We start from the raw sequence: 15,147 nt of genomic DNA, 5'->3' as shown, positions 1-15,147 counted from the left end.
TAAATCTGTCTCTAAAGGGCCAATGTGTTAGTCAAGAAATATTAGGTTTGGCTGTACTAAGTTTCATCTGAGTGAACTACTTGAACACAACCAGTCAGACTGGTGGAAAAGTACTTGCTGTCCCAAGACTGACTAAAAGTCAAACTCAGCTGATATTATATTTGATTGTTGAAGTACAGCCATACAGAAAGTCACTCCAGAGGAACTTCTATAATGACTACAGACCATTACTTGGCTAAGGTGTCAAGATTTTATTAAAAGCAGTTTTAGCATTTTAGAAACTTATGGGTAACTTCATAGATTCCAACAGACTCCTTTATTTTTTCATCATAGTCATTCCAGTCCTGTAGGAATTCAAATTTTACAGCATTAATACAAAACACAATGGGGTAGTATTTAAAATCGTAAATTGGAATATCAATTCTTATCAGCATTCCAAATTTGGGTTCTACACTGTCTGCAGGAAGTGTTTAGGCCCTTAACCTCTCCAGTTCTATGTCCAACAGAAATGAACACCAAACAAATTAAATTAGCTTCAAGCTTCTTAGTAGTTTTAGCTTAATGAATCAGATTTTCTGTATCTGAAGACTGTAGCCAGTAACAGACATGCCAGCAACCATGGTGAGTGAAAGGATTATTTATAGTACCTGTTCTCCTGAGTCGGACAAGCCAATCTTCCTGTCATGTGGAATACCAAAGAGAGAAACTGAGCCTGAGATATTTGCTCATGGCCAGTGAAGATTTGGGGCTTGTCTACATGGAGACATTGTGTTTGAAACAGCAATAGGTCAAAATACACTGACATTTCTAGTGTGCAGTAGCAGGATGTGCAGTAGCAGGATGTGCATGCCTGGCTACTATGCTGTGGTTCACACCCAGCCTGCTGTGCCTTAAGTCTCCATGTACGCAGGCCCAGAGTCTTATGCTGAGCTTCAAAGGAGACTGCACATCACTATTCAACATGTGGAAGAGTTCTCAGGAGTTGCCCCAATAGTTTCAGAGCAAAAGAAAACCAGTGTCCCCATAAAAATCTCCCACTTGATCAAGAGACCACGATTTGGCTGTCCTGCCAACATTTTTTCAAGAGCAAACTGCAATTATACCATGACTATTCAAAATACTGAAGATGTCCATGCTTAAACACTTCCAAATAAGCACCTTGAGGAGCACACTAATGCTGAGCACTCATATTTGAAGGTGGTTTCCTTCTCCACTTAAGATTTGTGCATGCATGCCACTCTAAGGCACATAAAGCCATACTTTTAAATGGGTGATTGCTGTTTCTGGGGATAGAGACACTGAGGAAAAATAAGTTGTACCTTTTCCAGCAAGTTTATTTCACTAAAAGGCGTGCCAGACTGTGCACCTTCAGCAGCAAACCCAGCCTACAAAAGCAAAATTAAAATAAGCTTAGGTATGAGTTGAATTATTTTAAACATATTTAAGACTTTTATTACAACAAACAAGGTTATCCAGTACAAATATTTATTTTAGTGGAGCTAGTTGTCTTACAAGTAGGTATAAAGAGTGACCAAATTATTAAGTGACCTCTGGTTTCAATATAGGGTACGACCCTCTGTTTAATAATCAAGGAGAGTTTAAGTCTGTTCATGCCCAAGTTTTATTTTTACATATGCTCAATTCCAAAAGATACAATGGATGTAGAGTTCAGTTGTATCCAGAAGTTATAGGAACATTACTAAAACTATACCGGTCTGTCTCATCTTACATGGGGGTTCCGTTCCACGGTTAGCACGTAAAGCGAAAACCACTTATAGTCAAAATTACATTGAGTTCAATGGCGGGCGGAATCACCCGCACTACAGGTACAGTATTAAAATTGTTCTCTCTTTTTGGGGTTTTTTTTTGGTTTTTGCCAACCGCATAAAGCTGAAATCAGGCATGTTAAATGTGCGTTAAGATGCGACAGACCTGTACAAGTAATATTGTAAAGCAATGAAACATCAGTTTTCCAGAACACACCTGTTTTTCCTGCAAATTATTTTTTCTAACTTGTTTTTTCCCCAAAAAATCTCTGTGGCATCACAGGTTTCTAAGGCCACGTCCAGACTAGGAATTAAAATCGATTTTAGATACGCAACTTCAGCTACGAGAATAACGTAGCTGAAGTCGAATTTCTAAAATCGAGGTACTCACCAGTCTGGACGGGGCGGCATCGATGTCCGCGGCTCTCCGCGTCGATTCCGGAACTCCGTTCGGGTTGATGGAGTTCCGGAATCGATGTAAGCGCGCTCGGGGATCGATACACCGCGTCCAGACTAGACGCGATATATCGATCCCCGAGCAATCGATTTTAACCCGCCGATGCCGCGGGTTAGTCTGGACGAGGGCTTAGTGTATCCAGTATGTCTATTAGCAATGAATGCATTAGATTAAAACTGTCACCAAGATATTTCAAGGCATTTTAGAAACAGAGTACTCCAGTTTAATAGCAAGCTAACAATGAAAAGCAAGAGAGGAAAAAAGACAAGTCTTCAGTTCTCGTTTTAACAGCAGGAGAACCCAGACACCCCTCGCAAAAGGGGCCAAGTGTTTGTAACTATCATCATCCTGTGTAGTTCATTTAGGTATGGAGGAGTCAAACTACCACAAGGAGGAGAATCAACTAGATTTTAATTGTAACCAGATTAGACTCCACCCAAGCAGCACAATTTAAGAGTATCAGACGGGTAGTTGTTTTAGTCTGGATCTGTAAAAGCAGCAAAGAATCCTGTGGCACCTTATAGACTAACAGACGTTTTGGAGCATGAGCTTTCGTGAGTGAATACCCACTTCGTTAGATGCATGTAGTGGAAATTACCAGGGGCAGGTATATATGTGCAAGCAAGCTAGAGATAATGAGGTTAGTTCAATCAGGGAGGATGAGGCCCTGTTCTAGCAGTTTAGGTGTGAAAACCAAGGGAGGAGAAACTGCTTCTGTAGTTGGCAGGCCATTCACAGTCTTTGTTTAATCTGAGCTGATGGTGTCAAATTTGCAGATGAACTGAAGCTCAGCAGTTTCTCAACTTGTCAACTAGAGAACCAGTTTCTCCTCCCTTGGTTTGAGAAACTGCTGAGGAATAAAGAGATCAACCAAGGTGGCTGCACTCTGGGATCCAGTACATCAAGCAATGGATACATTTCCAAAGAAGGTACAGTTGGGGTAAAAAAAATTGGTATTTAAATTACAGATTAATGTTTTGTTGGTCAACAAAATTCTTCAAGAATTTAAGAACAATGACACAAATTAAAGGATGGACAATGTAAGAAGCCTTCCTGTGAGCTACTTGGATTCTTTTTATTTTTAACTGAGTAAACAAACAACTGGCTATGGTATAAGAAGAACTCTTTCCTGGTTTTGCAAACTGAAATGCATATGGGACCTGCTCCTGGATTCCTTGTAGACATAAATCCCCACTAGCTTCTATGAGAAGTCTGAGTGTACAAGGAATGTGCTCTCTGACCATAAACTTTAAAGTGTTTTGGGATCTGTGAAAATTAAGAATTTAGTCATACACATCCCACAATGCATGACAAATGTCAATGGGAGTGGTGCATTTAGATCAAACATTGCACGCAGCCTTTACATGAGTAGAATCACAAACCCCATGGGGGTGGGGGGCAGTAGGCAGTACAAGAGAAGATGCATCTCCACCAGCCACAATACAGAACTGCAACAGAGCAAAGAATGGAAGTGGAAGGGATGCAGAGCCATCACCACCCAGTACACATTTAAGAGATCCATGGAACATTAAACCATGTGACAGGCTGTTGTAATTCCAGCATAACTTACTCCTGGGGGAATTCTGTGCCACTGCATGCACAGAATTCATGTCCCCCGCAGATTTCTTCGCTTCCCAGCAAAAAAATGACTTTTTGAAAGGGAAGCTGTAAGAGCAGTCATGCACCACTCCTTTGCAGTGGGGGTACATCGTTTAAGGCACACAGAGCAGCTGGCGGAGAGAGAAATCACTGCAGGACTAGGGATTCTCCAGCCAGTGGCTCCTACCCTGTGCTGGGATCAGGTGCTAGTCCTGACTGTGCTGGAGGCAGGAGAGGATGGCACTTCCTCTTCCCCTGCAAGCAATGCCTGGGACTGTGTCAGACCCACCCCCCAGAACCTCCCCCAGCTGCAGGAAGCTCAGAATTCTCCCCTGCTTCCTGCCCCCATCATGCCTCAGCTGTGGGGAGGAGAGGTACAGGGAGCTGCTCCACCATCCACCCAACTCCCATGCATCCGGACCTCCCATATCCAGATACCGCTGCCAAGTTCACCCAGAACCACCCTAGTCCTCCATACCCAAACCCCACCAAACCTCAACCCTTGCATCTGGAGCCCCCCTGCACCTAGCCCCCACCCCATACCCAGACCAACCCCTACTGACCTCCCTGCACTCAAATCCCCATCTTGAAGAGCCCCACCACCCCAAGCCCACACATCCAGAATCCCATGCCACTGACCTCCAACTAGCTGCACGCATGCTCCCACGCCACCAAGCCTCAGTCCCCCAGCACCCTGAGACCCCCACACCCAGACCACCTGCTGAGCCCCAACCACCTTTACCTGGAAGCTCCTGCAGAGTCCCATTACCCTGCACCTGGAACCCCACCCCCAACAAGCCTCTGTGCATCCAGATCCCCCCACACCCAGACCTCCCCATAGCTGCCTGCACCCAGATTGTCCCACACAAAATCCTCTCACCCTACACTTGGCTCCTGCCTGGTTGAGCCTGCCTGCCCCACACCTGGTGCAGAGGGGCAGGGCCCCAGGGTGTTTCTGGGGCAGGCCCATGCTTTCTGCTGTGTTAGGGTCAGGTGCAACCTCACCACTGAGTCTGTGCCCCGGGGGTGGGGGAGCTGCACGGTGATCTCCCACCTTCATGCAGCCAGTGGCCTATGCTCCCCCCTGCCATGCTGGAGCCTCTGCATTATTTATTGACAAACCAAACTTGCAGAATTTTAAAATATGGTGTGCAAATTTTTTAATTTTTTGCACAGAATGCTCTCAGGAGTAAGGACTTGCATTCTTATAGCTTGTGGCATCACAGTTGATACTCTAATTTAATCACTGCCAAATGGAGCTGAGTAATGAAGTGACTTGTCTGCCCTCTGCTGACTGGCTAAGGAGCAACAGCAGCTGAAGCTTAGAACAAAACAGGAATTCTTATCACCCAACTTTCCAACATAGTGGATCATCATGCAGTTATTCTGCTTACCACTGTAAAGTGTCATTTCTGCCACAGAGCAAGGGAGCTATAGTTGGATGAAAAGAAACTTTGTAAAGATGCATCTATTCTTCAGCTGAAGGATAATACTTCTGTGGTGTGGGGGAGGAGGAGACCGTACAGAACTAATACAGGTAAAGAGGCATATATTGGCATTTCTGATAGCTACATCAGCTCAGGAACCTTAAATGAAAAGCATAATTATAAGCTAAAACTAAGAGACTTCTTACCAAGCAAGAAATGAACAAGCATCTTAATTAGATTTTTCACCACTTGGTAAAAAACAACAAAAAAACATCCCTGGGATTTTCCAAAGGGAAAGATTTTCTTTTTGTCATGGAGGGACCTAGAGGGTATTTCCCACTTTAAGACTGCAATGAGAATTCTGGTGATTTTATGGGGAGACAGACAAATATCAATGGAAATAACAATTCTCATCAACTTCAGCTAAGTTTTAATTCTATTTATTAAAAATAATTTCACATTCTTATGACCTATTCTATTCCATTGCTGTTTGTGACAGAACTGAAACTTGAGCTGGAGAAGCCAGGCTGGCTTCAACTGTATCTGAGAGAGTTGACTGTAAAATAACTGTTGGATTTGTAAGGAATAAGGGTAAGTCTCTTGATTTATTTATTGAAGTATCACAACTTAAATATCTAGTCAGGGCTATCCTTCATACACACTGCTTCAGATTTAACTTTGAGACTATTAGGTTATGAGTTATTATAACCTTCACTCTGTTGGTATTGATTGAAATGAGATTGACAGGTGAGGGCTAGGAAGATATGTAAACAAGCATCCTACACACTCATGGGCTTATCAAATTTGACTATAGAAATAGATTTCTAGTTCCAGTTGTAAAGCCAACAGGAACAAGCAACTGACTATTTAGCTTTTCTCCTTAACAGGTGGGCTTCTGGAGAAAAATGTACTAGTTACACCACCAATTGCAGTAGTCCACTTTACATATGCTTAGTTTTGCATAGAAACAGAAAAACTGTTTTTTTAGACACTTGAATTTTCCCCTCCCACGTCTTAGAAAGTGAGCCAGAACAATAATAAATGTAGCACAATGTCACTGCGGTTGCAGGAAGGATAAAGCACAGGCTTTTATTTGTCAGTCTATGCAATTTACTCCTAATCCTACTGGAATAATAGGTTATATATAGCAGGGAGTTAGCTTATGTAGACCATGACCAGACACAAGAAACCAACAGCTGACAGCAGCAGGAGAACTGTAGATTCCAAGGCCTGAAGGGACCATTAGGATCATCTACTTTGACCTTCTGTATAATACATGCTATTGAACTTCCCCAAAATAATTCCTAGAGCATATATTTTAGAAAACAATATACTCGTTATTTTAAAGTGATTAGTGATGGAAAAATCCACCACAACCCTTTGTAAATTGTTCCAACGGTTAATTACCATCACTTAAAAATGTAAGTTTTGTTTCCGCTCTGAATTTATCTAGCTTCAACTTCCAGCCTTTGGATTGGGTTATACTTTCCTCTGCTAGATTAAAGAACCCATTATCAAGTATTGTGACAGACCCAAACCAGTGTGGTACAGGAGTCTGGTAGAGGGCAAATATACTGGTCACTGGATGAGTAGTTTTCTGTTCCCTGAGTGACCAGAGCAGGGGCTGCACTAGAGTAATCAGGAACATGCTAGAACCAGTTAAGGCAGACAGGCTGATTAGAACACCTGCAGCCAATCAAGGCAGGCTAATCAGGGCACCTGGGTTTAAAAAGGAGCTCACTCCAGTCAGGGAGAGAGGAGCTGGGAGCAAGAGGCTCAAGGAGCTGAGAGTGAGAGGCTGTGCTGCTGGAAGACTAAGGAGTACAAGCGTTATCAGACACCAGGAGGAAGATCCTGTGGTGAGGATAAAGAAGGTGTTTGGAGGAGGCCATGGGGAAGTAGCCCAGGGAGTTGTAGCTGTCATGCAGCTGTTACAGGAGGCACTACAGGCAGCTGCAATCCACAGGGCCCTGGGCTGGAACCTGGAGTAGAGGGTGGGCCCGGGTTCCTCCTAAACCTCCCAACTCCTGATCCAGCACAGGAGGAGTTGATCCAGACTGTGGGGAAGATCACCGCGGTGAGCAAAACTGCCAATAAGCGCAGGACCCACCAAGGTAGAGGAGGAACTTTGTCGCAGTATTTATTCCCCTGTAGGTAGTTATAGATCAAGTCACTCCTTAAAGTGAAGGTTAAGATAAAAAGATTGAGCTCTTGGAGTCTATAATTATAAGGGAAGTTTCTCAGTCTTTTATTTGTTCCTGTGGCTCTTTTCTGAACCCTCTCCAATTTATCAACATCCTTCTTGAACTATGGACATCAGAACTGGTCACAGTATTCCAGCAGTGCTTGCATCAGTGCCAAAAATAGTGGTAAAATAATCTCTCTACATCTACTTGAGATTCCTCTTTTACGCATTCAAATAATACATTAGACTTTTTGACCACAGCTGATTATCCACCATGATTCCTAAACTCTTTCAGAATCACTGCTTCCCAAGATAGTCCCCATCCTGCAAATATGGCCTACATTCTGTACTCTTAGGCATATAACATTTAGCCATATTAAAATTCATATTGTTTGCTCATGCCCAGTTTACCAAGTGATCCAGATCACTCTGTATCAGTGATCTGTCTTTTTTATTATTTACCTCCCTTCCCCTCACCATTTTTGGATCATTTGCAAACTCTATCAGTGATGATTTTTTTTTTCTTCTAGCTCACTGAAAAATGTTAAATAGCATAGGGCCAAGAACCGATCACTATGGTACTCCACTAGAAACACCTGCTCAGTCATGATTCCCCATTTACAATTATCTTGTGAGACCTGTCAGCTAGCTAGTTTTTAATCCATTTAAGATGTGCCATGTTAATTTTCTGTTCTCCTATTTCTCAGAATGTTGTGGGGTACCAAGTCACACCTTACAGGAGTCTGTTTAAGTATATTGCATCAACACTAGTACCATTATGAACTAAACTTGTTTTTATAATGAGATTACAAGTTAGTTTGACAGGATCTATTTTCCATAAACTCAAATTGCCATTAGTTACATTACCCTCCTTTAATTCTTTATTAATAAAGTCCTGTATCAGCTGCTCCATTAGCTTATGCAGGAACCATGTCAGACTGACAGGCCTACAATTACTCAGATCATTCTATTTACCTTTTTAAATATTGGTACAACATTAAGCTTTCTTCCAGTCATCTGGATCTTGCCCAGCGTTACAAGACTTATTGACAAAAAGTCAACATTAACCATCCCACAAGCGCCTTAGCCAGCTCTTTAAAAACTCTTGGAGTCATTATCTGGACCTGCTGTTTTTAAAAGTCTAACTTTAATAGCTGTTATTTCACATTCTCCCAAGATACTAGTGGAATGGAAAGAGTTATCATATATTACATCATCTGTCCCTCCCCCCTCTGAACAGAAATATTTATTGAACACTTGTGTCTTCTATGCATTATTACTAATAATTCTACCATTTCCATCTAGTAAGGGACAAATACCATTGTTAGTATTCTTTTTGTCCCTGATATACTTAAACTCCTTACTGTCCTTAACTCTCCTAGTTACAATTTTCTCCTTGTGTCACTTTGCATCCCATTGTTATATCACTGTAGAGCTGAATCTGGAAGGAAAGCTCTCTCCCACCCACCTCCAACTCCCTCTGAAACTGTCAGTTGCCATAGTTTGTGGCTCTCAATATTGCTAGTAAGTGACTCTCATTACCCAAATCTCTCTGTTTAGCTCAGCTCGGCCCCTCCCCATCAGGGAGCAATTAACCATTCAGACTTCAAGCAGCAGGGCTGATCAATGTTCCAAGGGTCAGAACCACATCGCCTCACCAAGACATGAAACAGACCTGTTCCAACGACTTACTCAGAGGCCCATGGCCCAGCTACACAGCCTGTACACAGAGAATAAACAGCCAAACAAACTCCCAGTTGGACGAAACAAACCAGTCACCAAGTCTCACTACCTCCAAGCAAAATTCATAGCTGTCCCATCTGAAACTCTCTTAGCTGTCTCGGTTTACAGCTGAGAGAGACCCTTTAACTCAGTATCTGCAGCTGTATTTTGCAACAGAGACTCTTGATGCCTTCAGCGAGTCTTGCTCTGCCTTTCAGTCTCATTTTGTTGTGGATACACATCTACATTTGTAGAGATGGATGAACTTCAGAGTTTGGTTGAGCACAGCAGTCAGATATTGATCAGCGTCCAAAAATCAGGCTTGTTAACTCTCTATACCTTGTACAGTAGCCCACCCAGACGACTTCTTCCCATCAGTGACCCCTAATTAGGCAATCCAAGATGTGACTGCTTTAGGACTCCTCTCGTCCTCTTGTTGCCTACTCTAAAGATCCACCAAATGATTTCAAATCTGCAGTGCTCTGGAACTTACAAGGTACTTCAGGGGGCACAGATCCAAAGGGTGAGTAACTTTAATTAGGTGAGTAGGATGAGGTAAGAGACAACTGCAGAGAGGGGAGACTACTGGAGAGTCACAGGTTGTCCAAAACGAGCAGTGCAACGCTCAAAAGAGTATGCTACATCAATGTAGGCTTCAGCAGTAAGACACCTAAGAGCTGTCAAATAAATCATTAATAAGAACTTGCCTGTGGTTGAAAGTCAACTGGCTCAAGACCTCGGCACTCAAACTCCACTATTGTCTTAAACTTCTCACTGTCTTCAGCCTAGGATTGAGTCAGAATAGCATTTCATTTTTATCTAATGAAAGGGAAACATCACCTTTTAGTCTAGGCATAAAATGCAATAAAGTTTTTAGAAGCAGCAAACTCTGGACCAAAAACTGAATTATTTTACATGGTTGATAATTAACCAGAATTTCTTAAACTTAGAGACTGGTCAGGTGAAGCTTCTGAGCCCTTCAAAGGTAGGCTCTCCGAGACCAGGGTAAAACTATTACATATTTTCTTAGAATGTGACTAATCCAGTGCCTGATGCTGCAGAAGGGACAAGGCAAGATATTAACTGGCCGCCGCTGTCCACAGTATTTAAAATATACTTTCCTAAATGCACAGCTTCACTTTTGGATCATCCAGCATCCCATTTGTGGTATGTTTCTATCAGGCAATACCTGAGCGTATTTTCCCCTGTACTTCTGGGAGGAACATGATCACAAAAATTGGGAAGCCTTGTAATAAACTACCACCACATTACTGATGCTTATTTCAGTTATGTCTGCGATATCGTAGAGAAAATAAACTTACATTATAAGGCTTGATTGTGTCTCTTAAGATATCTAAAAGAGAAGGGGGTAGAATTAAAATACTTCCAATTTTCCACTCCTCAATACAAACTCAAGAGCCTTCCCTCCAGACACTGTTTATTCAAAAACAGCCAACATTTCTGGTTAGTCCATCAAAATCTGAGATCCTTTTTTTTTGCTAGTGCTACCAAGAATTTCATATCCCGTTTTGCGGTTTTGTTTTCCTCTTAAGGAAGAAAAAGCAAGGCATACTCGTATAACAAGGCTTTAAGGCTCCATCTGTACAATTGTTGCTCATACAGCTCTCCCAATGTCAATGGGAGGGTTGAGTGCAAATTACTTACAGGACTGCGCCAACAGGACACCATTATTTTTATCTAATTTCCATAAATGTAGATTTGGGGGATAGTCATTGTATAGGGCAGCACAGACCTTGTAAATACCTTCCTGTATTTTAACTAGCTTTTCACGGTTGTATTTATTCCACAGGAAATGCCTCTCATATCAGACACATTTTTAATACCAATTTATCTTTCCCTTCATGTTACTGCAGTAAGTATTTACATACATATAGCTTTACAACATCACAGCTCAATCCCAGGGGGAAAAAATCTAATCTAGGATGGCTATGAAATGGGCAGAACTTTGTAGGAACATCCCAAGAACCAGGCTAATGCAAACAGCTGGCAGCTCCTTGGGTGAAACTAGTTTTTAATATCTGGAGAGGAAAATAAACACTTGACACAGACACTTGGGTGGATGCTGTTAATTTTCCAAATACCAGACAGGTTTTTAGATTTTTGGGGCCCAATCCTGAAACTCCTACTTCTAAAAGTAGTTCCGTTGAAGTCAATAAGTGTACTTGTGCAAGTATAAGGGTCTCAGGATTAGTCCTCATTTTTATGAAAAAAGTTAAGTGATTAAGAGACAATGAATAGGACTATTTTGGTTGGGAAGGCAAAGGGCACAGAAAATATAATAAAGGATGAGTCAGGTGCTCCTCTTTACTCTTCCCCCATAATACAACTATGAGCGGTCAAACAATGAAACTGAAAGGCTAAAAGGCTTTAACAAGATAAATGGAAATATGTATTAATATAATAGATAATCAATCTGTTTAACTCTGCTATAGGATAATATTGAGGCAAATAAATGAATACAATCTAAAAGGGGTTAAACACTCCTACAAATAAGAACAGCTGAATTACACAGTAGGCCAGAGTTGCAATGGCTGTCAATAGTTTTGTTAGGGTGTAGATGATCACCAGCTGCAGGGCAGAAAATAGTAAGATACAACTGATTTATGAACATTATGGAGGGCTTTCCTTAAGAACCATCCCAGACTGGTCAGATACTGATTAGATGGACCATCATTCTTCTCTGCTTTGTGAATCTCTACATTAATAGCAAAAAGACAGAGTTTGATAACTGAAAGAAAAAATGTCTAGCAAGTACAGAAATTGCCCAGGAAACTCTTGGCTACTTCTGTTGTTTTAAGAAAAGAATTAAAAGTAACTGGCATCCCATTTTTTTCCAAAAAGGTTAACATCTTAAGTGTATGTTCAAACAATGCTACAAAGGACAAGAATTTGTTTCCAAATAAATTTATAGAAGAAAAGCAAGCATTTTAAAAGGGACACCATTAACTTCAGAATCATGTTTCTGTTGGGAAATTTGAACATACTATTGTTTTAGCACCTACAATTACTAAAACTAAAGTTTGCAAAAATTAATTGTCTTTATTGTTCCAGTGTTTACACACTTTTTGTATTTGCATGTGTAGTCAGTCTCATTCTCTTTATGATGATCAGTTGCATTTCCTGTCTCATGCACAAACATGAGGACAAACATATTGGTGCTTTAAGACAAGCACTAGCAAGTAGGAGAAAGTAAACCCATATAAACACTGGTAAAAAGCAACTTACAACAGAAATTCAGGACATACTATTTATTTAGAAGGTTTTCGTAAATTTAGTTAAAAAAAATCAAGTTGACAGCATCCCTTAAATCATGTGAAAGAGCCTACCAATGGAATTCTCTCTGGAGCACAGCTTGCATTTCTGCACCATCGTGGCACTCCCTCTGCCTCCCTTAAGAGGAGCACTGTCCTAAAAAAATTACAAATGGAGCCATCACTGTGTGTCAATTTTTTCATCTTCTAATTGAGCAACTAAAAATCTCTGTAGTGACAAAGTAGTTTTTACAAGGACAATAGCAAACTAACATGATTTTATATATTGTAAGGGGAAGGAAGGTTTCTTTCAGTACAAAGAATATTTAGACTTCACAATACTATGGTTATCAAGGAATAATGTACATTATATACTAAATTTTGAATACATTATGTATATAATGTGTTGTGTTATGTATATAATGTGTCCTGACAATACAGACACATTCTAGCTATTCCATAGGATATTTATTTAATCTTCAACCAGCATGATTAGAGTCCTGATCCTGCACACTGTTGTGCCTACATGCAACAAGTTGCAGGGCTGGGGCCTGCAATATAGAAGAAGAATGGTCTTGATGTTCAGGATAAGAGCCTGAGGTTCTAATTCCAAACTAAACCACAGACTGCCTGTTTTACTTTGGGCAAATCACTTCACCTCTCTGCCTCAGTTTCCCCATCTCTAAAGTGGGGATAACACTTCTCTATTTAAAATTAACGTCATGAGGCAGTCAGATAGTGATATTTATAGTATTTCTGGCATGCACAACACCAGTACCTTGTATAAGTTAATTTACTATCATTATTCAACCGTTCCTATAGCACATTTCATTCAAGGATCTCAAAATACTTTGTGAACATAAAGTCTGACAGCAACCTTGATGTAGATAATTATTCAAAGGCTGCTTCATACAGCATATCCCCCGTTTCCATCAAAGTCAATTTTACATATTATGCACTGGGTTTTTTGGTTTCTTTGTTTTTAATGTACACCTTGCAGTTTGGCAGCTTACCATTAATCGTAGGTATTGCCATTTTTCAGAAATCTCACCACAGTTCCCACATTTCAGCTGGAAAAGAAAAACATACACCAAAGAATCTTAAAGTTGTAACTAAGCTGATCAATAAAATAGCTCAAGCCATTCTTAGACTTAAGTTTAACCCTTTTGTGGTTGAAAGGTCATGGGATAGCTGCCCATAAAGAATAGGAGGCCTGAGCCTCAACTGGGGTCCATTTTCATAGCCCCATTAGCTTCACTTGAGCGATGACAATTTACACAAGTTGAGGATTTCTTCCAGAGAATTTTAGGTAGAAAGAGAACAGATTACATGCAGGAGCCAATAAAGAAAGCTGGGAATAATACATCCCAACAGTTTGTCAACCAAGCGAGTCTTCCACCAATTATACTTAAATAAAATAAAATCATAACCACAAAGGAGAGGGTGGTGGATATGATCTGGACTGAGGAATAGCCATGATTTTACTTCATTGTAACTGATCTTTTAATGCAAACATACATACATCTAACAGTTACTCAACTTCCAAAACGTGCTTAAATTTAACAAAAAACCCTGCACAACTTTCAAATCACTTATATTCATCTTACTTTTATTTAGATTACACAATGAACCATGCCTGAAATGTGCCATGATACCACTAACATTCTGTATATAATCAATTGGGTACTGGCAAAACTGTATCTGAGATGGCAATGAAATACCACAATGATGATCATAGTATAGAAACCATTCTACAGTGGTTTGCATTGCAGGATTCCATTAGATACCAATAATTTGTGTAATGGAAGCCTGCAGTACAAACCACTATAGGATGGAATGCAAAATAGCATGCAAAAAAAGCCTGTGATACACCACCATGCAACTCAAAATCATTGAAATGCAGGACTGAGGGGTCCTCTAGTCCCGTCCCCTGCTGATGCAAATTTACACAAGTTATTCTAAGTTTCAGCGGTGGGGAGACTAGAGGACCCCTCAAGGTCCCTCCATTTCGATAATCACTGGTTTTCGGTCTCATAATTTTATATCGCTTTTACTGCACGATATTCTGTACTGTATTCTAGTTAGCACTACAGGCTTGTATTATAAAAACAATTACTGGGGCTTTTAAAGTACACTGCGTTTCATTTTGCTTTGCCTAGCAACGCTGCGCAGCGTGCACCTCCCCTGGCCCGCCATACCTTCAGGTACCAGCGAAAATCTTCCCCCACCGGCCTGAGGTTTGTAATATTTTCCAGCGTGGCTTTCAGCTGCAGCCCTGTCTTCTGTAAAACAGAGGGTGGGGGACAGAGTCAGTGTGTTACAGCCAGTGCCACCCCCTCCCCCAGGCACTGACAGCGCCGCGCCCCCCGGACCCACCCCCATGCTCAGGGCCTGCCGGTCCGGCGGTAGCTGGAGGTGCAGCCTGGACGCGCTCGGCAGCTGGCCCCAACTCCCGCGGCGCAGGCAGAAGGCGGGATCAGCCCGACCAGCTTCCCCGACACCTACTCCCTCCCGCTAGAGGCCGGCCTCCAACCTTCGCGGTAGTTGACGTTTTTTTTAATCGACTCCTGGTGTGTGGCAGCTTTCCCGTGACTTGTTGCCCTTAGACAAAATGGTCACCTCATCTCGTTACTTTCGCAAGGACTGAAGCTGGAGTGCCCTCAGCCAAGATGGCCGTCATCTGTTACTCTCGCTGGGACTGAAGCTTCCGTCAAGATGG

General features: G+C 41.6%; 2 protein-coding genes across 5 annotated transcripts in view; one reads left to right on the top strand and one right to left on the bottom strand.

Moving 5' to 3' along the window:
• The window catches only part of CPT2 (carnitine palmitoyltransferase 2), a 29,519-nt gene that overhangs the window by 11,807 nt on the left and 2,565 nt on the right, over window positions 1–15,147 (top strand). Inside the window, exons 6-7 of one of the 3 annotated variants that reach the window (XM_050962435.1) lie at window positions 5,749–5,840; window positions 14,588–14,664. In XM_050962435.1, the coding sequence (XP_050818392.1) occupies window positions 5,749–5,816 (68 nt within the window). In that variant the 3' untranslated portion in view covers window positions 5,817–5,840; window positions 14,588–14,664. Of the gene's footprint in view, window positions 1–5,748; window positions 5,841–8,994; window positions 9,869–14,587; window positions 14,665–15,147 lie in introns of those variants that run through there. The other 2 variants (XM_050962434.1, XM_050962433.1) reach the window with 2 other exon arrangements.
• CZIB (CXXC motif containing zinc binding protein) lies at window positions 237–15,070 on the bottom strand. Of its 2 annotated transcripts, none has more exons than XM_050962447.1 (8): window positions 14,962–15,070; window positions 14,627–14,710; window positions 13,442–13,498; window positions 12,504–12,585; window positions 10,479–10,510; window positions 9,864–9,941; window positions 1,320–1,385; window positions 237–344 (listed from the first exon to the last, which is right to left on the bottom strand). In XM_050962447.1, exons 3-8 carry the CDS (start codon window positions 13,442–13,444, stop codon window positions 267–269), a joined length of 339 nt encoding a protein of 112 aa, XP_050818404.1. In that variant the 5' UTR covers window positions 13,445–13,498; window positions 14,627–14,710; window positions 14,962–15,070; the 3' UTR covers window positions 237–266. The 2 variants fall into 2 exon arrangements, with proteins under 2 accessions (XP_050818404.1, XP_050818403.1); XM_050962446.1 differs by lacking the exon at window positions 14,962–15,070 and adding an exon at window positions 14,805–14,955.

Source organism: Gopherus flavomarginatus, chromosome 7, assembly GCF_025201925.1.
Source record: "Gopherus flavomarginatus isolate rGopFla2 chromosome 7, rGopFla2.mat.asm, whole genome shotgun sequence".
Lineage (NCBI taxonomy): Eukaryota > Metazoa > Chordata > Testudines > Testudinidae > Gopherus > Gopherus flavomarginatus.
Note: the sequence above shows the minus strand (reverse complement) of the source record. Positions and strands in the feature narration are given on the sequence as shown.